The 23,377-nt window shown below is 45.6% G+C and overlaps 1 protein-coding gene across 1 annotated transcript in view; it reads right to left on the bottom strand.

The window, feature by feature from the left end:
* Positions 1-23,377, bottom strand: part of VWA3B (von Willebrand factor A domain containing 3B) — a 411,842-nt gene that overhangs the window by 357,609 nt on the left and 30,856 nt on the right. Inside the window, exon 3 of the mRNA XM_033949516.1 lies at positions 23,121-23,282. Coding sequence (XP_033805407.1) covers positions 23,121-23,282 — 162 coding nt within the window. The remainder of the gene's footprint in view (positions 1-23,120; positions 23,283-23,377) is intronic.

Here is a 23,377-nt window from a genome sequence, read left to right as displayed (position 1 = left end):
GGGAACTATAATAATTTTATAAAGATCTGGGGGCCATTGGAATGATATTGTAAGGAGTAAATATCATTTTCCTTGGATGAATATATGTACACATTGGGGGGTGGGAGGGAGTTTTTCTGGAAATTTCACTATATTATGTGTTTATATTATATTTATGATATAATTGATTATAATATTTGAAAGAAGAATTATATGAGAATTACAAGTGTTATTGTTGTTACTAATGATATATTCCTGTACGCTTGCTGTAAGTTTTCAAAATGAATAAAGAATATAAAAAATAAAAAAAAATTGTCATGGTGAAGGCTAATGTGACTGGAAATTGTCATCTTCGTAATGTAAAGGGTAAATCAGTGGAGGTTGGAGCTAAATTAATACAGTGAATAAAAACTAACTTTCCTTCTGCTGAACCTGTTATTACTTGACCAATGATGAGGTTGTTCTTTAAGTCATTAATAATGAGGCGGGTACCATTGCACAATCCTCTTTTAATGTTTAGGTTTCTAAGGAGCATAATTATTGCTCCCTTTTTAAGGTTGAGTTTATGCTTCGGCATACCTGTTGGAGTTAACTCACTGAGGAACTCTATTGGATAATTTTACGCATCTTCCTAAGTTGAGTCATCAATTGAGGTTGAGCTGAGATATATTACAGTTTGTCCTTCCAAAATGTTGAGCACCTCTTCATTTATGGTGTTAACGTCAGAGTTTTTTGGGCATAGTATAGATTTTTTTTAATTAATTTTGGAATATCGGCAATAGGAATTTTTTCTCCAAAAAAGTCTTTGATGATATTGTCTGTGGTTAAAATTTTGGAAGGGATTTCAATTATGTCATCAGGCAAACCGTCAATGTGTGGCGTATCACCATTACCAACTTTGATGAACCAAATGCTGAAATCAGTGTCGACTGAGCGAATATTGTTGTTAAGGTTGAGGACTTTAAATTTGGGCCACAGCTTGTTATTCTTTATACATGCCTCTACAATTTTTGTCCGATTACCGTGTTTGATGGAAATCTCCACCAAGAAAACTTTTCCTCCAAAGGGTTTGTTGTTATCCATTATTTCTTGCAGCAGTTTGTCAACCACTGCAAGAGCTACAGATGGGGCCATAGTACATTTGTCCCAAATGATTAGTTTAGCGAATCTTATATTTTCAGCATCAGTAGACACATATTTGATATTGAGTTTTCAAGTATAGGCACAGGTAATTTGAATTGGGAGTGGTATGTTCTCCCACCTTTAAGAAGATTGGCTGCTATTTCTGTGGAGCTACAGGGAGTGCAATGTTACCTTGTGTACGAAATGTGCTGAGAAGTATTTTGTAAAGGTAGGTTTTACCACTATCTCCTGGGCCATCCAAGAAGAAACAACGATGGAAAAGGTTGTCATTTTGGGTTGCCAACAATATTTCTTGTAAAGCTGTTATTTGATCTATGTTTAAGGTTGTCAACATTTGTTCAGCTGTTTGTTTTTGAAAGGTTTGGTCGTAGGTATTTGTAAGTAGGCCAGTATTTGGCAGTGTGGATGGTAATCCCAAAATCTTCACACTTTTTTCCATGGAGTAGCAAAACGTTGGCTATTTGAGTGCTATGTTACAGCATACAATGCACTCATTATTGTGAGTGATATTAGTGTGAACTAAATCTTCAATGAGGTATTGTTCATATTTTAGGAAAAGGTCATTCATATTTTGTAGGGAGGCAAATATGCAGGTGTATGCAAATAACTCCCTTAGTTGTTTAGGCATGCTGTATTGGACAGCATCTTCCAAAGTGTTCTCCCACACTTGATCATTATTAATGAGGCCTCTTTGTTTGGCGGCCTCTTGGAAAGTGGGGGTAGATATTTCCATTTACAGTTCTTAGATCTTCAAAGGATAGTGCACCAGAAATATTGAGCAATAGGAGGTGCAGAGCGTAGCGTTCTGGATCAGATAGTAAGTTGACAGAATACATGCACCCAATAACTTTTTCTGCACCCCGTTGACATAATTTCCAAGTACAATGTTCAGAGTCAAACACATAGTGTAAAGGAATGTCTGAGTATAATATGCTCCTTGCTTCATCTTAGTCTTGATTTAGTTTGAACCAAGCTGTCAAATGAGTATTGCACTGTGAAGCTATCTGTGCCGCTCTAATAATGTTATTTGGGTTGAAAAATACAGTTTGTTCATCAGGCAGATGCACCACTACCCTATGTATGGTATGTGATTGATAATGCATTTCAAATCCATTCAAACGCCATGCTGCTTCAGGAGCGCTCACATATCTTGAATTCATAAAGGTTTTAATTTCATCGTGATTTAAATTATTATGTTCTTGAATTACAACATTTGCACAATCATGACCTTTGTTCACATATTTAAAAAGGTATTTGACGCTTTTCACAGAAGCACACACTTCAACATTAATGTGGCAATTGTACTTGAGGGCTTGATATGGATTATATGGTACAACCCAAGTATTATCAATTGTCTTGCCATTAACATTTGAAATTTGGCCTGTGTTTCGTCTTCTGTATTTGGGAAAACCATTAATATTAGCCATAGTTGCTGGAATTGCTTTGGATAATCCTTAGTGCATTTGTCATACATGGAGAATTAACATTGTGTGCTCCACATGGTCCATGAATCATATGTTTTGTTACAATTGCATATAAGCGAGGAGTGATGTTTATATTTGGAATTTCTGCAGATACAATTTTGTCTATCATTTCTGTTTTTGGTTTACTATCATCTTTAAGAATGAGTAGTATGTGAGCATGTGGTAAACCCCTCTTTTGAAATTCAGTTATGTAGACAATGGCTTTTGTTAGTCCAAAAATATTATTTTTACAGATATCATTGATGATAGCTTTTAGTTTTAGGTGAAATACTCTTGCAACTAAATCTAGTCGTGCATCAGCAGTTTGACCATGTTGTAGATTATGAACAATCTCTTCCCATTTGGGGTTGCATGTCATTGTAATGAAAAGATCAGGCTTATATTTTCTGACAATTGTCATGACATCTTGATAATTTTGTAGCATGTTTCTGGAGCTACCTGCAAATGAGGAAGGCCTGCGTCATTGGCTTCATTAATTAAATCCTGAGTATTTTTCTACTCGTAATTCTGGCTGATTTTGGCTTATGTAATTTAGTCTGTTGGCTATTGTTGTATAAAGCGGCCAGCATGTAAGAAGGGGTTAAATACATCTCTGATGGAAAGATGGTACCCATAATATTGCATTTGTGTTACCCTAACTCTTGGATTTCATGACTGATTTGTTAAGCCTATTAAGGCTTGTGGTCTGTGTTGCAAAGGTATATCAATTCCTCAGCTTTGATCCCCATAGAGGAACAGCAATGGTTAAACCATGGGTTCCAGATTTGGATCAAGGATACTAATTTTTTTGTGTTATCCTTTGTTTTGGATCGTCTGCACTTGGTTTGCAGTGTATAAGGAGATCTCTTTCAAGTGATGGTTCTCTGTCATTATTTTGAAAAATAGATGCAACCTCATTCTGTTTTGGTGCGTTATAGTGCTTTTGGTCATTTTTACGATCGTGCACTATTGTCACGGACACCTCATTAGTAACATTGCCTGTTCTGGCGGCATCCTCCTCATATTCTTTGTCAACCTGTTGCAACATTTTGCAAGCCTCTGCAAATAGATTGTATTGCGCTTAAGTGTGCTTAGTGTTTGCATAAGTTCTGGATTTATTCCTGAGTTTGATGAAATTAGCAGTCTTTGTTCTGCAGCTGCAGAGGGATCAAAAATATATAATTGTGCATACTGTCTGTTTTGTCCCTGTTCCGGGTGCAGTGTGCCTACTCTGTGACAAACTGAACCATGGATGCGGAAACAGTATGGGCCATAGCCAGGGAGGTGGAGCAATGTTTGCTCCCATGGAGGCAAATGCTAGGACACTATTTATGGATCATATATTATGGAAGAAATTTTTGCTGTAGTGATGCTGACCCGTCATGAGTTGCTGGATAAAAGGATTTGTAGTGATTGGGGGAAGATGTACTTTTCCTTTTGAGCAACATTGTGAAAATTTAAAATCTGAAAATCTTTCTGCTTCAAAATGTTTTGCATTACAAAAGTTGCAGATCTGATCTAAATATCCACATGTGTGTGTTTTAATGTTGCTCTCATTAATATTCAGCATGTCATTCAGAACTGCCATTGCTTGTATTCTGGTCCTTGGCTGTTGGGTGTGGATTTTTTCCTCTGTGACAGTTGCTGTGCTCGTCTTTGTCTTTCTTTCATGCAGTGGCATACCTAGCATATGTGACACCCAGGGTCCATCATTTTTTTGACAAACCCCCCCCCCCCCCATCTGTACAAAAAACATGATTTTTAGTGAAGACTTCAGGGAGAGCCAAAGATTTCAGGGAAGCTTGAAGACTTCAGGGGAACCTGCCGCCAGCTGCCAGTGTGCTGTTGAAATGACTGTCCAGCTTAGGGTTGCCAGATGTCCTCTATAAAAAAGAGGATACCTGGCCCCACCCCATTCTAACCCCAGCACCCACCTCATTCCATCTCCAGCTCTGCCACGTCCCACCCCCCAGCCATGTACCATTCTACCTCCAGCTCCTCCCCATTCTGCCCCCACTTTGTCTGCGTGTGCATGGACATTGATATAATGATGTTACACACATGTGCACATGCATATATCGTCACGTCAACGTTCACACATGCGCAGATGCCCTCCAAATGAAGCCTCCTGAGGTCAGAGATTTCCAAAACTTGGACAAAATGCCAGATTTTAGAAATCCCTCCAGGCCACCGGACAGTCCTCTAAAAAGAGAACATGTCCGTGTGTCATCATGCGACAGGGCCGAGTGGTTAACACACATCACATATCCACCCCCAGGCACCTTTGTTCTCTGTTAAAACATAACACAACAGGGTTAAACACATTCATACGTTCTTAAATATCCATGACCAGGTCTTCCCTGCTCATCCTGGTCATCCTCTGGGTCCTCCCTGGACTCCATAGTTCTCCCGGTTCCTCCATCTCCTCTAGGCTCTTTCCCGAGTCCTCCTTTTGACCCTGCATTGACCCTGAAGGTCTTTGGCAGCTTCCAGTGCCATTTACTGGTCACTTTGCAGGTTGCCACTGTCCCAGCCAGTCCCTCCTCCAGACGCACCTTAGATCTCTGTCCAGTGCTCCCAGGGTCTTCCAGGTTGCTTCTTGGGGAGTCTTTTGCCAGCTTTCTGTGTCATTATCAGTTTCTCTGCCAGTTGCCACTAGTCCTGCCGGTCCCACCGCTGATCAGCCTCCAGACCCCCTCAGCCTTGGACTCCAGCTCTTCTAGCTACCTCTTGTGGGGCCACCACCAATCCCTCTGCTCCCCAGCCACTTGGGTCCCCACCATCTTGATTCTTCTTCTTCACAGGTCCCACCACCAGTTGTCAAGCCTGAGCCCCTTGCTGGACTCCAGGTTCTACCTGGCCCTCTGGCTACTCTTCCACCTCTTTTCTGCCATGCATAGGTCCCCATGGACTCTCCCACCACCAGGCTTTTTTGCTGCTGCATTAATCCCCCCATCAGGACTGGTCAGCCTAGCCACTCTACCCCACTGCACTGGGCCCCCTATCAGTGCCAGTCAGCAGTGGCCTTAAGGGCTTCTGGCCACTCCACTGTACTGGGCCCCCAATCAGTGCCAGTCAGCAGTGGCCTTAAGAGCTTACCAGCAGTTAGGCCAGTATTCCTCCTTCCAAGAGTCACCCTGCTCTCTGCCTGGGAGTTGTCCTTTTTAGCACCATAGCTCACTCAGGGTGAGTGGTCAGCTCCCAGCAGAATTTGCAGCTCTTATGCAAATTAGTCCCTTCATTTAGCTGCTCAGATGCCCTCTGGTAGAATGCCAGTGACAGGAAACTTCATCCTGTCACAATGGGTTTTCCCAGGCATTTGGTAACCTTACTCCTAACTCCATAAAGCCCCCACCTACCTACTCCCCACTGCTGCAACTAAATCTTTGGATAGCTTGAAGCAGCAGTGAGGTGAGCCCGCTGCTGTCAGCCTCTCTGCTGCAACTTTCTGTTCTTGCATAGGCGGAACCTACAGAGAGGGGTTTCTGGAGCAGGCCGTCAGCAGCAGGCTCACCTCGTTGCCACTGCCAGCTGCCCAAAGATTCAAATTGCAGTGCCAGAGGAGGTAGGTGGGGGTGTGGGGTAGTCAGGAGAGTCAGGAGTATAAGCCGGACAGGATCCTCTCATCTCTATCCCCTAGTGTTTCATCTTTCCCATGCCTCCTTGGCCTTCCTCTTATCTCTTCTTGGTGGCTCACTGGTGGTTGCAATGTAACTCTGTCTCTCCTATTGTCTGGTCCATTGCAGTGTGAGCTGCTCTTCATGTCCTGCTAAGCCAATGCAGCGACTTGATACTAGTTCTCATTGTAAGTTTTTGGACCCACAAAAACCTCGTCTATTTGGGGATGTGTCTGGAGGATCTCCGTGCATGTATGGATGTGACATGATGATATCACACACATGCGCACATACGATTTACATCATCATAGAAACATAGAAACATAGAAATAGACGGCAGATAAGGGCCACAGCCCATCTAGTCTGCCCACCCCCAATGACCCTCCCTTACCTTTCTCTGTGAATAGATCCCATGTGTCTATCCCATTTGGCCTTAAAATCAGGCACGCTGCTGGCCTCAATAACCTGAAGTGGAAGACTATTCCAGCGATCAACCACCCTTTCAGTGAAAAAGAATTTCCTGGTGTCCCCGTGCAGTTTCCCGCCCCTGATTTTCCATGGATGCCCCCTTGTTGCCGCAGGACCCTTGAAAAAGAAGATATCTTCTTCCACCTCGATGCGGCCCATGAGATACTTGAATGTCTCGATCATGTCACCCCTCTCTCTGCGTTCCTCGAGTGAGTACAGCTGCAACTTATCCAGCCGTTCCTCGTACGGGAGATCCTTGAGTCCTGAGACCATCCGGGTGGCCATTCTCTGGACCGACTCCAGTCTCAGCACATCCTTACGGTAATGTGGCCTCCAGAATTGCACACAGTATTCCAGGTGGGGCCTCACCATGGATCTATACAACGGCATAATGACTTCAGGCTTACGGCTGATGAAACTCCTGCGTATGCAACCTATGATTTGCCTTGCCTTGAATGAAGCTTGCTCCACTTGATTGGCAGTCTTCATGTTCTCACTGACAATCACCCCTAAGTCTCGTTCTGCTTCAGTTCTTGTTAGGATCTCGCCATTAAGGGTGTAAGTCTTGCATGGATTTTGGCTGCCCAGGTGCATGACTTTGCATTTTTTGGCATTGAAGCTGAGTTGCCAGGACCTAGACCAGCGCTCCAGTAGGAATAGGTCGTGCATCATGTTGTCGGACATTGAATTTATGTCTGTTGTGCTTTTGCCCACTACATTGCTTAGTTTGGCGTCATCAGCAAATAATGTTATTTTACGTCGCATCTGTGCATATGTGCAAAGGCCCTCCCAACATGGCCCCCGAGCTGAACACTTTTCAAAACCTGGACAAACTGATGGGTTTTGAAAACCTGTCCAGGCACCTGGACAGTCCTCTAAAAAAAAGGACATGTCCGGGTAAATTCAGACATCTGGTGTGGTAACTCTAGTTTGATGTGAAAAATTGACAAGAAATCCTCCCCTGAAAACATTCAACGCTGCCCCTGATGTGACAAAAAAAGCTTTATAGCATTAAAGGCCATCATTTCCTTCTGTGCACTACGAAGGAATACTGACTGACCTCATTAACATCCATTTTAATGCTTTCCAATACAATTTGTGGCTATCTGTACTGTGCATGTCAATACCCGTGCTTTAGCCCTCCAAGCATTTGGCACACAATAATGTGCATGTACACCTGGCATTAACTGCATGCTTAAACTCGTGGTAGCTTTGAGCATCAGGGCCAGAATTTGTTTATGTCAATTGAAGTAGAGAGCTTGCAGTGATAGCAGCAGGAGCCTGGAACAGCACAGGTTGTAGTATGTAGGCTACGTGTAGGGAGGAGGAATAGACAGACTAAGGGGAGAGAAGGGCCAGGGACATGATCCTCATGCCTGGACAGAATTTTGATCATAAACTGTCCACTTCCTGTAAGTTTCACCAGTAGTGTAGTAAGGAGGAGGGGGGGGGGGAAGAGGGTACGAACTGCCCCGGGCACCAACTTGGCAGGAGTGCACTTCTTCTCTTCACCCCCCTGATCATCCCATTCCTCTGACATCACAGCAAACCCCTCTCCCCCCAGTACCTCTTCACAACTTAGCTGGCAGCAAGCAAGATGTTCAATGCAGTGACATAGCAAGGATGAGAGGCGCTCCTTCCCACCAACTTGCTGCCCACTTCAGCTATCTATCTGTTGTCACTTCCTAGGTGCAGAACCCGGAAGTGACAACAGAATCGATGCTGGTGTGAGCAGCTGGTTGGAGTTGCAAAGAGCTAGAGGTACAGAGGGGGAGGGAGTAAAAGCGTGAGAACAGTAGAGGGAGAAGTGGGAAGGAGCATGAGGGGCAGCGAGGAGGAGGAGTGTCAGACCACCCCCCTTACTATGCAACTGGTTCTACACACTGCTCTCGCCAGCTTCGTTCCTCTTTTGATGTCACTTTCTGTGCATGGGGCCAGGAAGTGATGCCAGAAGGAAGTCTGGTGTCAGGTCAAAAGCGCGCCGGGACAAAGGCGCGCGCAATTGAATGCGGCGCGGAGGCGCGCACCACAGAAAATTACAGTTTTTACGGCTACGACAGGGGGGCGTGGGGGGAACCCCCCCACTTAACTTAATAGAGATCGTGCCGCGTTGTGGGGGCGTTGTGGGGGGTGTGGGGGGTTGTAACCCCCCACATTTTACTGAAAACTTCACTTTTTCCCTGTTTTTAGGGAAAAAGTTAAGTTTACAGTAAAATGTGGACGGTTACAACCCCCCAAACCCTCCACAACACCGGCGCGATCTATATTAAGTAAACTGGGGGGGCTCCCCAACAAAACCCCCCTTCCGAGCCCCTAAAAACTGTAATTTTCTTCGGCACGCGCCTCCATCTTGCACTCAGTTGTCAGCGCGCGCCTTTGTCTTTCGCGGGGTTGTCTATGAACCAGGAAGTCTTACCTTTGTAAGCTGTGGCTATTCCAGCATGCTCACTGCCAGCGAAGAAGAAAAAGAGGTACGAATGGAACATTAGGTTTATACCTTTGATAAGCTTTTTTCTGTTAGTCCCTGTAGGATTCCGTATGCTAGGGTGTTCAATCCCAACCTGAAATCTGGGAGTTGCAGAAATCCAACACTTTTCTGAGCACATGCTCCACCCCTTTAGCCTGAGAGCTAGCAAACATATCCAGTTAAGTCCAAAAGCCAAGCCACATACCTGAACAAATCCATGACAAGGGGGTATGAGGGAAGATCCCCAGAGAGGGCAGGTGGTATGGAATCCTACAGGGACTAACAGAAAGACGATTATCAAAGGTATAAACTTAATCTTCCATTTTGTTACATCCCTTCCGGATTCCATATGCTAGGTGACGTCTCAAAGCAATGGTAGAGAATGACATGGGGAAAAAATCTGTCCCCGGCCCACTGTCCCCTTCACCGCCCCGTCACCGCCATTCCCTTCACCGCCCCGTTGCTGCCATCCCATTCACCGCCCCATCACTGTCCCCGCAGCATCCATACAAGCCTCAGTACTGCAATATTTAGCTTATTCCTTCCTTATAAATCAAAGTTCTGGCTGCTGAACTGGAGAAAGAGATGTTCAGCTGGCAGGGCTTTGTTTATAAATTTTTATCAACACAACTAATATACTACCTTATCCTGAAGCGAAAAGAAAAAGAAATAGAATTTTTTTTTCTACCTTTGTTGTCTGGTTTCTGCTTTCCTCATCTTCTCATTCAATTCCTTCCATCCACTGTCTCTCTTCTCTCTGTGTCTTCCATTTGCTCTGTTACTGTGCCTCTCCCTTTATCTCCCCCTCCAAATTGGTCTAGCACCCATCTTCTTCCCTCCACTCCCCCCATAGTCTGGCATCTCTAAGGTGACCATACGTCCCGTTTTCAACGGGACAGTCCCGTTATTGGACCGATCATCCCGTTGTCCCGAGCCACCGCTTCGGGACAGCCGAAATGTCCCATTTTCAGAAGCTGTGCGCGGGGACAAGGGGACGGTCGGTCCAGCGCCAAACCCCTGCAGTGTTCTCCGCACCGGCTAATCCTGCTGCTGCCGCCGATGCTCCTTCCCAGGTTGACTTCCGCATACAAACTGAACCCATGCTCTGGGCTCTAACGTGTGCGTGCCGGCTTACCTTCTCTTCCCTCCGAAACCGGAAGTTACGTCCAGGGGGGGGGGGAAAGAGAAGGGAAGCTGGCAAGCACACGTAGAGCTTCGGAGCAGAAGCACATCACTGTTTTTAGTCTCAGAAGATTTTAGGTCAGATTTTTAAATCGGAGTTAATGAATGAGTTAGTCTTTCTCCTCAAGTATAAGCTAAGCGAGACACAGAGGGAAGCTTACAACTTGCTTCGGGCCTTCCTCACTGCCGGGTCTGACTCCTGCCTACTTTCTGTTTCCGCGAAGGCAGGACCCGGCAACGAGGAAGGCCCGAAGCAAGTTGTAAGCTTCCCTCCATCGCTGACCTATGGAAGATAGGTCAGCGATGGAGGGAAACTTGTGACTGCCGATGGGAGGGATAGGAAGAGAAATGATGCTGCTGCACCCAAGGGGGGAGGGGGGAATAGAAAACATGCTGCTTCTGCACCCAAGCGGGGGAGGGGGAAGAGAAAAGCTGCTGCTGCTGCACCCAAGGGGGGGTGGAGAGGGGAATTGAAAAGCTGCTACTGCGCCAAATTGGGGAGGGGATAGGGGAAGAGAAGTGCTGATGCTGCACCCAACTGAGAAGAGAGAGGGAAAAAGGAAGACCAGGGAAGGGAGAGGAGAGGAAAGAGATGCCAAGATCATGGGAGGGAGGAAAAGGAAAGGAGCTATCAGACCATGGAGGGGGGAGAGATGTCAGGGTATATGGGGGGAGGGGGAGGAGACAGATGACAGACCAGGAGGAAGGAAGAAGAGATGCCAGATAATGGAGTGGGAGGGGGAGATGGAAGGAGAGGAGAGAGATCGGAAGGAGATAGAGATGCCAGATCATGGGGTGGAGTGGGAAGGAAGGAAGGAAAGGAGAAGAGAGATGCCAGAGCATAGGGGAGGGGGTGGAGACAAAAACTGGAAGGCAGTGATGGGGACATAGGAAGGAGGAACCGAGGACACTAAGGGTATAGGAAGGGGCACTAAGGACATAGGAAGGAGGCACTGAGGAGATAGGAAGGAAGGAGGGAGGGAATAGAAAGGTACAATTGTTGGATCTGAGTGCAGAAAGAAAGAAATGAAAGAAAGGATGCACAGTCAGAAGGAAATGCAACAAGAGACTCATGAAATCACCAGACAGCAAAGGTAGGAAAAATGATTTTATTTTCAATTTAGTGATCAAAACATGTCAGTTTTGAGAATTTATATCTGCTGTCTATATTTTGCACTATATTTGTCTATTTTTCTATAGTTACTGAGGTGACATTGCATATTTTAAAGTCATTTGCCTTGACATCTTTGAAACCCCCCAACTATAAATGATAATTAACATTTTCTCTGCGTATAGTGTGCTTTGTAGTTTTTTTTAATTTTAAGGTTACCATTATGAATTAATATGAAGATATTATGTGTACATGAAAAATGAATGGAATAAATTGGGAGTGGGATTGGGGGGCGGGGCTAGGGTGGGATTGGGGCGGGGCTAGGGAGGGATTGGGGGCAGGACTGAGAATTAATAGATGTCCCCTTTTGATGAAAAAAATAAATGGTCACCTTAGGCATCTCTGTCTTCTTCCCTGCCAGCATCTTCTCCCCACTTTCTCTTCCCCATTTCCCTTCAACATCTTCTCCCAATCTCTCTTCCCCATTTCCTTTCAGCATCTTCTCCCCACTCTCTGGTCCCCATTTCCCTTCAGCATCTTCTCCCCACTCTCTGTTTCACCTTTTCTCCCTTTCTCCCTCCCTGCCCCTTACCTTCATGGCACTTTCACCCCCTCCCCTGCAGCGAGAACACCTCGTAGCCGCTTCCGCCATGCACCCCCCCCCCCCCCCCCCCCGGACAACAGGACCGGTCCGGCAACTGTGCCGACAAACCTCCTTGCCCTTTATCTTCGTGGCTGGCGATGTCTAAACTGTCTTCTTATAGTAGCCAGAGTGTTGAAGTTGCATATGGCTGCCAGAAAGGTCGTCTCTGATGCAACTTCCGGTTGCATCAGAGATAACCTTTATGGCAGCCACACGCAGCTTCAACACTCCGGCTGCTGTAAGAAGGCAGTTCAGACATCGCCTGCCACGAAGATAAAGGGCAGGGAGGGAGTAGGGAGATGTTTAAACTAGGCACCGTCCAGGGTAGCAGCATCTACTACTACTATTAATTATTTCTATAGTGCTACCAGATGCACGCAGCACTGCACAGAGCATTATTTTGCCACTGTAGTTGAAAAGAGTGTTATTTTATTTTGCAATGTGCCAATTTGCAGAATCATAATGCTATATTTTGATATTGTTTCAGATCATTCATTGAACCATATCAATGAAAAGTATAGAGTTTTCAAGTGTGGAACTCCAAGCTGTCATGAAGTTCCTATTCCCTGCAGAAGAAAATTCCAAAGGAAATCCATTAATCTAAGATGCAAACATTGAGTGACAAATGCCCATCATACTTCACAGTGAAGAAGTGGTGTGCAAATTCTCAGTGTGGAGATTTGAAGACTGAAGATGCAGCAAGGTCTGGGAGGCCTCAAACAGTGGCAACTCCTGAAATTGTTGAACATGTCTATGACCTGATTTTGGCAGATCGACGAATATTGGCTGAAACAATTGCAGAGACACTACAGATATCCAGGGAAAGTTTTGGGTGTACAATCCACGAACAGCTGGGTATGCTTAAGGTGACCATATGTCCCGTTTTGAACGGGACTAATCCATTTTGGGATCCCCTGTCCTGTTGTCCCTACACACAGCTTCAGGACACCAAAAATGTCCCGTTTTCAGGGACAGCGTCCCTAAGCTGTGCGCGGGGACAACGGGACAGGTGATCGCTTCCTGTCCCTCCCTGCCGCACAAAAAAAAAAGCCTCCCTCAGGGCTGGATTAAAGGGTCCTAGCAGTCCGGCCATTTCTCCCCCTAACTAGCCCATCTCCCTCACCTTCGCGGCCGACTCCATCGCTGGAATTGCCGGCAGCAGCACTCCTCCCTCTCCCCGCGCAGCTGACCCACCCACCGCGAGACGCCTGACATACCTCCCTCAATAGCAGCGTCGGCAGCGCTCTAAACAGGCTGCTTTGTAGCCTTCTCCTGCCGGGGCCTTCCCTGTGTCACGATGCTGATCAGTGATGCAGCAGAGGGAATCGGTGGCGGGAGAAGGCTGCAAAGCAGCCTGTTTAGAGCGCTGCCGACGCTGCTGTTGAGGGAGATATGTCAGTCGTTTCACGGTCGGAGGGTCGGCTGCGTGGGGAGAGTGGGGAGTGCTGCTGCCAGCAAATCCATCCAGTACTCTATACGACTGCAGGCAGGATCTTTGAAGACACATTTAAATGGCTTCCAGAGCAATCTCTGATGGACAGACTGAGGTTTCCAAACTCTCTCTTGCCGGCACTAGACCCAAAGGTAGCCTGTGATGAATTACCTCCCATAGAAACTTCTGCACTCAGCCTACTCACTCCTACTGGGAATAACACACAAGGCAATGCCCTAGAGGGTTCTGGCAAAGGTTCAATTCTAGGATGTAGGGGAGAACTAGGGCCTGCTTGGCTAAGTGTACTTGTGTGCCTAGGGGCCCTCAAAGAATTAATCCTGCCCTGGCCTCCCTCCAGTGCCCGATTTAACCCCGGTCCACTGCCGCTGCTTACCTCCCTGCTGCTGCTGCTGCTAATCGCGGCCTAGAAGCCTTATTTCTGATGTCAATTTGGCGCGGGAGGTAGGTAGGTAGGCAGGTAAGTAGGCAGGCAGGCTGGCTTTGGGGGTGGTGGTGGGACAAAGTCTGGAAGGCAGTGAGGGGGACATGGGAATGAGGCACTGGGGGCACTAAGGACATAGGAAGGAAGGAGGGAGGGAATAGAAAGGGACAATTGTTGGGCCTGAGTGCAGAAAGAAAGAAAGAAATGAAAGGATGCACAGTCAGAAGGAAACGCAACCAGAGACTCATGAAATCACCAGACAGCAAAGGTAGGAAAAATGATTTTATTTTCAATTTAGTGATAAAAATGTGTCAGTTTTGAGAATTTATATCTGCTGTCTATATTTTGCCCTATATTTGTCTATTTTTCTATAGTTACTGAGGTGACATCATTGAAAACCCCCCAAATATAAAAAATTAACATTTTCTCTGCGTATAGGGTGCTTTGTGGTTTTTTTTTAATTTTATGGTTACCATTATGAAATAATAAGATATTGTGTGTACATGAAAAATGAATGGAAGAAATTTGGGGCGGGGCTAGGGTGGGATTGGGGGCGGGGCTAGGGCAGAATTTGGGTGGGGCTAGGGCGGGATTGGGGGCGGGACTGAATATTAATAGATGTCCCGTTTTGATGAAAAAAATAAATGGTCACGTTAGGTATGCTGTATCACAGGGAACTCCATGTGAAAGCAAAGGAATCCTTGCAGTGCCCCAGAACTGATGAGCAAAGTAGGGAATTGTCCCAGGAGAAAACAGTAGATAAACCTAAAATTCCTCCTAGGGCACTGCCAAGGAAGAAAATGCCTTTGCATAGCAGTGCACAGAAGGAGGTAGAGACTCCTCATGCCTGTTTACCTTTTTTGAAGCAGCAAGTGAAAAGCAAAGTAACAGGACTACAAATCCCATCAGGCCAAGGGCAGATAATTTCTAAAGCCAGGACTGGAATAGCTCCAGTGCCTAGCAAATCCAGAACTGGTTTGAGCCAGCTGAACAAGCATCTGAGCTCAGAATTAGCCAGAACCAAAGACACACCTGTACTACAGCACAGGCAGTTAGCCACTGAGAGAGAAAAGGGTAGGGTTCCTAGTTGCAGGCAGCAGGGGGGGAGAGAGAAGGGAACCAGACCTTCTCTGTCAGGAAACAGAAGTGTGCCAGAGCCTTTTACTCCAGAAGGGCAGGTAGGACTTCAGGATTGGGAGGATTTTGTTGAGGACTCCTACACAAATGAAAATGATATAGAAATGAATGAAGCTCACAATATGGAAGAAATGAGTGAGGATTTTTCATACGCAACTGACCCTGATTTAATGGACTGGGGTTGAGGAACAGTAGAAATGTTTGGAGTTTATAAAGAGGAAATTGTTGGTGAATGATTCCAGACTAGCCAGGCTGTATTATTTAAAGCCTCTGTCTAAAAGAGGGTTTTTTTTCACTTGTTGTATGAAACTTGAAGAAAACTGCACAGCCTAAATCCAAGCAGGACTGAATTTGTTTTTCTGTGATGTGGTTTGGGGCAGTGCCTGAAAATTGGTTACCTAAAGCACTGATGGCCACAGGACACTGAGGAACTCTTTATTCAAAATCTAGTGGGATCTTGGTTGGGATTTTTGTACATCAAAATCTACAGTGCGGGTACAGATCCCAACACCTCTGGGGGTATTTTGGTTAATAAAAACCCAAAGTGGATTTTTCCCCCAGTGAAACAACTTACAAGAAGTCATAGCAGAATCTGTTTGAACAAGCCAGGTGGAAAACAGTGGCTGGGCCGGGAAGGGCCTACCCCAGTGTGGCAGGTGTAGGCCTGAGAGCCTCAGAGAAGGCCATTAAAAGGCTGAAATTGAAGCCAGTGGATGGTAACAAGCCAAATAAAGGAAACAAAATGGATTGTTTTTGTTTGTATTTTGTGCAGCATTATGGGGTAAGGATTTAGAACAACTGCTTATGCTTACTAGTACCTATGGGAATTTAGGAGACATTTAAAGACATATCTGTTTACAAAATATTTAGGCAGCTAATTAGAAAAAATTTTATTATGGACCATTTCGATTATTATAGTTTCTTAATTATTAGCTTCTTAATTTTTTAGTTCTATTCAACTTCTTTTTAATTGTAATTTTTTTTTTTTTTTTTAAATTATTGTAAACCGCATAGAACTTCATGGCCTTGCAGTATATAAACTGATTATTATTGTTTGCTGGTATTTTTGGAACTCATTTTGAATTGCTACTAACCTAGTTACATGCACCAAGTATGGTGTGAAATAAAGATATATTTTGTGGCACCCAGGTGTTTTGCACTATTTTTGAACTTTATTGCAGTCCTTCCCAGCTACCCATACCTTGCTTTCACTCGGCCGAGGTCTGTGTGACTTAGGGTATTGGCCCCTGGACACGTCCAATCGGCCATGCCTGGCCACAGCTGTCAGCCAAGTGGGTGCCCAAATGTTTGAATGTTGATGAGAAAACAATGTTGAATGGATACTTCCAAGTTGATTGTGCAGCATTTTCAGCAAGCTGGTGTCAACTTTTGGGAATGACTAGTTACTGTTGATGAAAAGTGGTTACAGCAATATGATCCTGAGACGAAACAGTCTAGGTAATGGCAGCACTCAGGTTCTCCAAGGCCAAAGAAATTCAAGATCCAAGCAGGAAAGGTCAAGGCCACAGTGTTTTGGAATCAGGAAGGTGTTGTAATGACTGACTATCTTTCAAGGAGCCAAACAGTTAATGCAGAATACTACTGTAACTTGTTGCGCAGATTAAAGGAGGCATTGAAAGGAGAGGGAAGCTGTGGAAAGGACTTCTCTTTTTGCAAGACAATGCACCTGCTCACAAGGCTGGCAAAACGATGGATGTTCTGACATAGTTGGGGTTTCAGTGCATAGACCATCCACCCTACTCAACAGATCTTGCTCCATCTGACTATTTTCTGTTTCTAAACCTTAAAAAGAGTTTGATGGGATGACAATTTTCAAGTGATTCGGGGGTGATTGCAGCAGTGGAGCAGTATTTCAGTGACCAGATATCAGACTATTTTTTTGAAAGAGTTGCAGAAACTTCAGACACGATGTGCCAAGTGTGTTGAACTTAGAGGTGAATATGTGGAATAACTTGTAAGTTTCATGGCTCCAAGTCATTCTCTTCTTTTTGGGCTGAGAACATTTTAGCATCCCCTCAAATATTTGTAGTTATTAGTATATTTTTATACATAGCTTGCAACCTGTTACCATAACACATTGGCAGTATTCTTTTGTAAGGCAGCATATTGTAGAACAGAGGTTCTCAACACATGGTAAGTATACCCCAGGAGGATACGTGTACCAGTATGGGGTACATGACATTGTCATCTCTTGCCCTCCTGCCACTGCTGATACTGCTACTGCCTCATCCTCCCTCCCTTCTGCCGATGCCACTGTGGCTGTCAGGCTGGCTCCTGTATCCCTCCTGGACTAGCAGCCTCAGCAGCATCTTCTTCTTCCCGTCCTCCAACCACATGCTCCCTTCACAAAACCACGTGTAGGCTCCCAGCACTCTGCCAAAGCCAACCTGGAAGCCTTCCCTCCAACATAAGAGCTGACATCAGAGGGAGGGCTCCTTAGTCAGCCACATGCAGCATGCAGGAGCTGTTGCTCGCAACCCTGCGAAGAAGCAAGCGGCTGAAAGAATGAAGAAGAAGGCCCACCTGGACGGCCCTGAAGAGTGCAAGTGAGCTCATTGGGAAAAGTAAGGGAGAGAGGGGGCACAAACTCAGGACACAGATGGGAGGAAGGGAGGAGGGCACAAACTCAGGTCACAGAAGGGAAGAAGGGAGGGGGGCACAAACTCAGGACACAGAAGGGAGGGAATGTGTTTGGACACAAAAGGAAGGGAGGGGGCATGAACTTGGGACACAGAAGAAAGGGAGGAACGGGGTACAAACTTGGGACATAGGAGGGAGGGAAAAAGACACTGAGGTGGGAGAGGGAATAGAAAGGGAGAATTGTTGGGCATGAGTGTGTGAGTGAGAGGGAAAGAGATGGTGCACATGGAGAAAGGGGGGAAAAAGGATAATTGTTGGGTATAGGGAAGACAAGGAGTGAGGTAGAAATGCATGGGAAAGAGAAGGATGAGAGGGAGAAGTGTTGGCTATGGTAGTAGAGAGGGAACAGTGGGGAAGATTGAAAGGGATGCAATAGGGAGAAATGTTGGACATAGTGGTGGAGGGAATGGAGGGAGATATGTGGCATGATACTGGAGAGGGATGATAGAAGGAGAAATGGTGGGCAGGGGATTGATGGGCAGGGGTAAAAGATGCTGCACATGGTCCGGGGAATGAAAGAGGGAGAAATGTTGGATATAGCAGTAGACGGGGTGGGAGAGATGCACCCTGGATCCCTCATTCTCTCTGTCTTTCCTCACTCCCTTTGCAGCGAGGGAGGGAATGAGAGATGGTGGACAAAGAGAGAGATGGAGGCATGTTGGCACATGGGGTGGAGGAGAGAGGAAGAAATGTTGTGCAGAAGTGAGGAGGGGAAAAATAGGGACAATAATCCAGTATAGAAGGGAGGGAGGATGCTGTACAATGGGAGGAAGGGAAGAGAGAAATGCTGGACTATGGTAAGAGGAACCAATAGACAGCAACCATTTGAAGAAGAATTTGCAGAAAACAGGAAAGCAGAAAAGAGAAAATCTGGAACCAACTTGATGGAAAAATAAATCTCCAGACAACAAAGACAAGGAACTTATTGACTGAAATATGTATATAGCAGATGTCTTTGTATTGTATTCAACAGAAAAGGAAATGCATTTCTGGTTTTATTTCTCCAGTGTTGAAGTACTTGCTGACCCTTGCTGTGGATGGTGGGGATCCCCAAGCACCCTGAGCACCAGCTGAGGACTTCCTCCAAAGGCGACCAGAACTCCCCTCCACAAAGCATAGCAGTTGCTGGCAGCATCCCTGTGCCACTGAGGTGTCAGCATCTGTGACTCAGGGATGCTGCTGTTGCCTGCCAAGCTTGGCAAAAGGGACTCCTGGCCACCTTCAGAGGAAGTCCTCAGCTGACATAGCTTGAGTGTCCTCATCAACTGGAGTATTTATGTATTGTTAATAAGATTATATTGTGTGTATATGAAAAATGAATGGAAGAAATTGCATTACAATTAGTACTATTATTATGGGAGTGGAGTCTGAGGCAGAGATTGGTTGGGGTACTCGGTTGATATTTCTTAGATTTAGGGGGTACGTCGCTTGAAGTTGAAAAAACACAGTTACTTACCGTAACAGGTGTTATCCAGGGACAGCTATTCTCACATATGGGTGACGTCATCAACGGAACCCCGAAGTGGAAGCCTCGCAAGCAGACTTGCTTGTAGAAACTAGAAGTTTCGAGTCAGCCACACCGCGCATGTGCGAATGCCCTCCCACCCAGCACAGGGCGCATCTCCTCAGTTCAGATAGCTAGCAGAGAAGCCAACCAGGGGAGGTGGGTGGGTTGTGAGAATAGCTGCCTGCTGTCCCTGGATAACACCTGTTACGGTAAGTAACTGTGCTTTATCCCAGAACAAGCAGGCAGCCTATTCTCACATATGGGTGACCTCCAAGCTAACCAGAATGGGATGGTGGGAGGGTTGGCAATTTAGGAGAATAAATTTTGTAATACTGTCTGGCCAAAATGGCCATCCCGTCTGGAGAAAACATCCAGACAATAGTGAGAAGTGAAAGTATGAACCGAGGACCAAGTAGCAGCCTTGCAATTTCTTTAATAGGTGTAGATCTGAGGAAAGCTTCCGAAGCTGCCATTGCTCTGACCTTATGGGCTGTGAATCTACTCTGTAGGAGTAATCCAGCCTGGGCATAGCAGAAAGAGATACAAGCAACAATCCAGTTGGAGATGGTACGCTTAGAGATAGGATGTCCCAACTTATTTGGATCAAAGGAGACAAAAAGTTGAGGAGCATTCCAAATAGGCCAAAGCACATTTACAGTCTAGAGTATGAAGAGCTGATTCTCCAGGATGAGAATGAGGCTTTGGAAAAAACATTGGAAGAATAATGGATTGGTTGAGATGAAATTCCGAAACCACATTAGGTAAGAATTTAGGATGAGTACGGAGAACCACCTTGTCATGATGGAACACAGTGAAAGGTGGATCAGCAACTAAAGCTTGCAGCTCACTGACTCTTCGAGCAGAAGTGAGGGCAGTGAGAAACACCACTTTCCAAGTGAGATACTTCAGATTGGTTCAAATGGAGGCTTCATCAATTGAGTAAGAACAACATTGAGGTCCCAAACCACTGGAGGCGGTTTGAGAGGAGGTTTGACATTGAAAAGTCCTTTCATGAATCTGGAAACTACCGGATAAGCAGAAAGGGGTTTTCCTTCAATAGGCTGATGGAAAGCAGCAATTGCACTGAGATGGATTTGGATCGATGTAGATTTGAGACCAGAGGTGGATAAGTGCAAAAGGTAGTCTAAAACAGAAGATAAGGAGGAATGTTGAGGCTCCTTATCGTGAGAAAAACACCACGTAGAAAATCTAGTCCATTTTTGGTGATAGCATTGTCTAGTGGTAGGCTTCCTAGAAGCCTCTAAAATATCTCTTACAGGTTGAGAAAACTGAAGAGGAGTTATATTGAGAGGTACCAAGCTGTCAGGTGTAGAGACTGCAGGTTGGGATGAAGCAGAGATCCCTGACTCTGTGGAAGCAGAGACAGAAAAACTGGTAGAAGATATGGCTCCCTGCTGCTGAGTTGAAGTAGAAGGGAGTACCGAGGTTGTCTCGGCCACCGAGGAGCAATGAGAATCATGGTGGCATGAGCGTTCTTCAACTTGACAAGAGTCTTGAGAATGAGAGGGAGCGGAGGGAATGCATACAGGAAGAGATTCGTCCATTCCAGTAGAAAAGCATCTGCCTCGAGCAGAATTGAGACAGTTTGTGGTTGTGGGGAGCTGCAAAGAGATCTATCTGAGGCATTCCCCACTGTGAAGAAATGTGATGTAGAGGCAAGGAATGGAGTGTCCATTCGTGAGGTTGCAGAAGACGACTCAAGTTGTCCACTATGCAATCTATCGCCCCTTGGATGTAGACAGCTTTTAGGAAGGTGTTGTGGCGGGATTGCCCAGTCCCAAACCTTCAGAGCTGCTTGATAAAGAGAGGAAGATCCCGTCCCTCTCTGTTTGTTGACATAGTACATGGAAATTGGTTGTCTGCCGGAATGAGGACGACCTGGTTGTGAAGAAGATGTTGAAAAGCTTTGAGAGCATTGAAGATCGCTTCGAGGTCCAACAGATTGATGTGACACCGGCGATCCACACTGGTCCAGTGGCCTTGAGTACGGAGACCATCGAGATGAGCGCCCCAAGCGAAGGTCGAGGAATCTTTTGTGAGGACCTTCTGATGGGGGGGGGTTGTTTGAAACAGTAAGCCTCAGGAGAGATTGGAAGAGAGCATCCACAAGCGGAGAGACTGTCTCAAGGAAGGAGTGACTGCAATGTGTCGAAAGTGGGTCGCAAGCCTTCGTCCACTGAGATACCAGGGTCCACTGAGGAATTCTGAGGTGAAGGCTGGCAAAAGAAGTTACGTGTACTGTGGAGGCCATGTGACCTAGTAGTACCATCATGTGTCTCGCTGAGATTGAAGAGCAGGAAGACACTGCATGACAGAGTTGAAGGAGAGCTTCCAGATGTTGTTGCAGAAGGAATGCTCTGAATTGGATAGTGTTTAAAACAGCTCCGATGAACTGTAGAGTCTGAGAGGGCTGAAGTTGGGAGTTAGGAAAGTTGATTTCGAATCCCAAACTTTGTAGGAACCACATAGTCCACTGGGTCGCTACAATAACCCCCTGAGATGTTGAATCTTTGAGGAGCTAGTCGTCTAGGTAGGAAAACACCTGGAGACTATGGCTCCTTAGAGCTACTACTACTACCACCAGGCACCTGATGAATACTCTGGAAGATGAATCCAGGCCAAAGGGTAGCACTCTATTGCTAATGCAGATTAATGCAGATTCCCAAACCGAAATCAGACCACTTGCTGAGGCTAAAGGCTTCAAGGTGGCAGTGGTGAGGACCAGCGCAGGAACCTTCTGCTGAGGTATCTGACCTGACGGGAGCTCAGGGGAAGATAAAGCAGGTGTACTCGAGGCAAAAGACAATCCAAATGAGGACGGTCTGATGAGGCTCGAGGTCGGTGAAAGCAGGAGGACCCTCGCTGGAAGGCAGGACCGAGGTAGCACTCGAGGTCGAGGGTGTCACCAAGGAGTTCATGCTGAAGAATTTCTCCAAGAAAACTCAATGATGTTTAAGGGCTCGAGGTTGAAGAGTAACCCAGCGCTCGCACAACTTTGGATTATAGGCAGGCCCTATTCGTGAGAGAAATCACACGCTGGCAGTGGCTACACTTCTTGAAGCCCGTGACCGGCCGGGACATAGGAGGGAAGAGAGCCCGCAGGCTGCGGTCGCGCGGCCTGGCCCGCCAGTCAGTCACTGAAGAAAAAATTAAAAATTAAAATGTCTTCTTTTTTAAACAGTAAAGAAAGAAAGTAACACAGCAATTCGCAAAGAAAATAAACATAAACCGCGGTGAGAGAAGGCACCAAGTTAAATGAGAGAGTCAAAGACGGACTTCTCGGCTCCGTGGAAAACTGAGAACTGAGGAGATGCGCCCTGTGCTGGGCGGGAAGGCACTCGTGCATGTGCGGTCCGGCTGACTCGAAACTTCTAGTTTCTACAAGCAAGTCTGCTTGCGAGGCTTCCGCATCGGGGCTCCTTCAATAACATCGTCCATATGTGAGAATAGGCTGCCTGTTTGTCCTGGGATAAACACTGTTGCAAAATCAGGGATTATTAGAGGTGCAATCATATCCCTAGCACATGAGTTCAGAATGATTACTGACTTAAATACAATTCTGTTATTTTAGCACCTTCTACAATTTCCACTGCACCTTTTTGTGATTGTGGGTAAGTCACTCAACCCTCCATTACCCAATAGATTGTGAGCCCAATAGGGACAAGGAAAGTGCATGCATATAATCTCTAATAGCACTATAGAAACTATGTCTAATAGCACTATAGAAACAATAAGTAGTAATAGTAGTAGAAGGCCCATGTACCAAGATCATTCTTAGAGATACAAGGTTAAGAAAAAATTTCAATACATGTATCTGATTCTTATCAAAAAAAAGATTGCATTTTACCTTCTTTGTGCTGAAACCCAATCTGTGACAAAACTCGTGAAAGAGTCAGCCTATTTCTCTTGAGTCCATGAAGCTGAAGCCACTTAGAGGACGAAACCAGAACCTGTGCATCCGGCTCCCATCGAGATTCTTTGGGGCTCATTTTATTCTCTTTGAGGTTGCCTTTGAAAGCAAAATAAGAATATGCTGAATCAGTTATACTTTTCACATCAGAGGAAATTCTGTAAATTAACGGAAGAACACATCAATTATTATTC

The sequence above is a fragment of the Geotrypetes seraphini genome, chromosome 6, assembly GCF_902459505.1.
Source record: "Geotrypetes seraphini chromosome 6, aGeoSer1.1, whole genome shotgun sequence".
In the NCBI taxonomy this organism is placed as follows: Eukaryota; Metazoa; Chordata; class Amphibia; order Gymnophiona; family Dermophiidae; genus Geotrypetes; species Geotrypetes seraphini.
The sequence above is the reverse complement of the archived record's forward strand: the minus strand, read 5'-3'. Positions and strand labels throughout refer to the sequence as shown.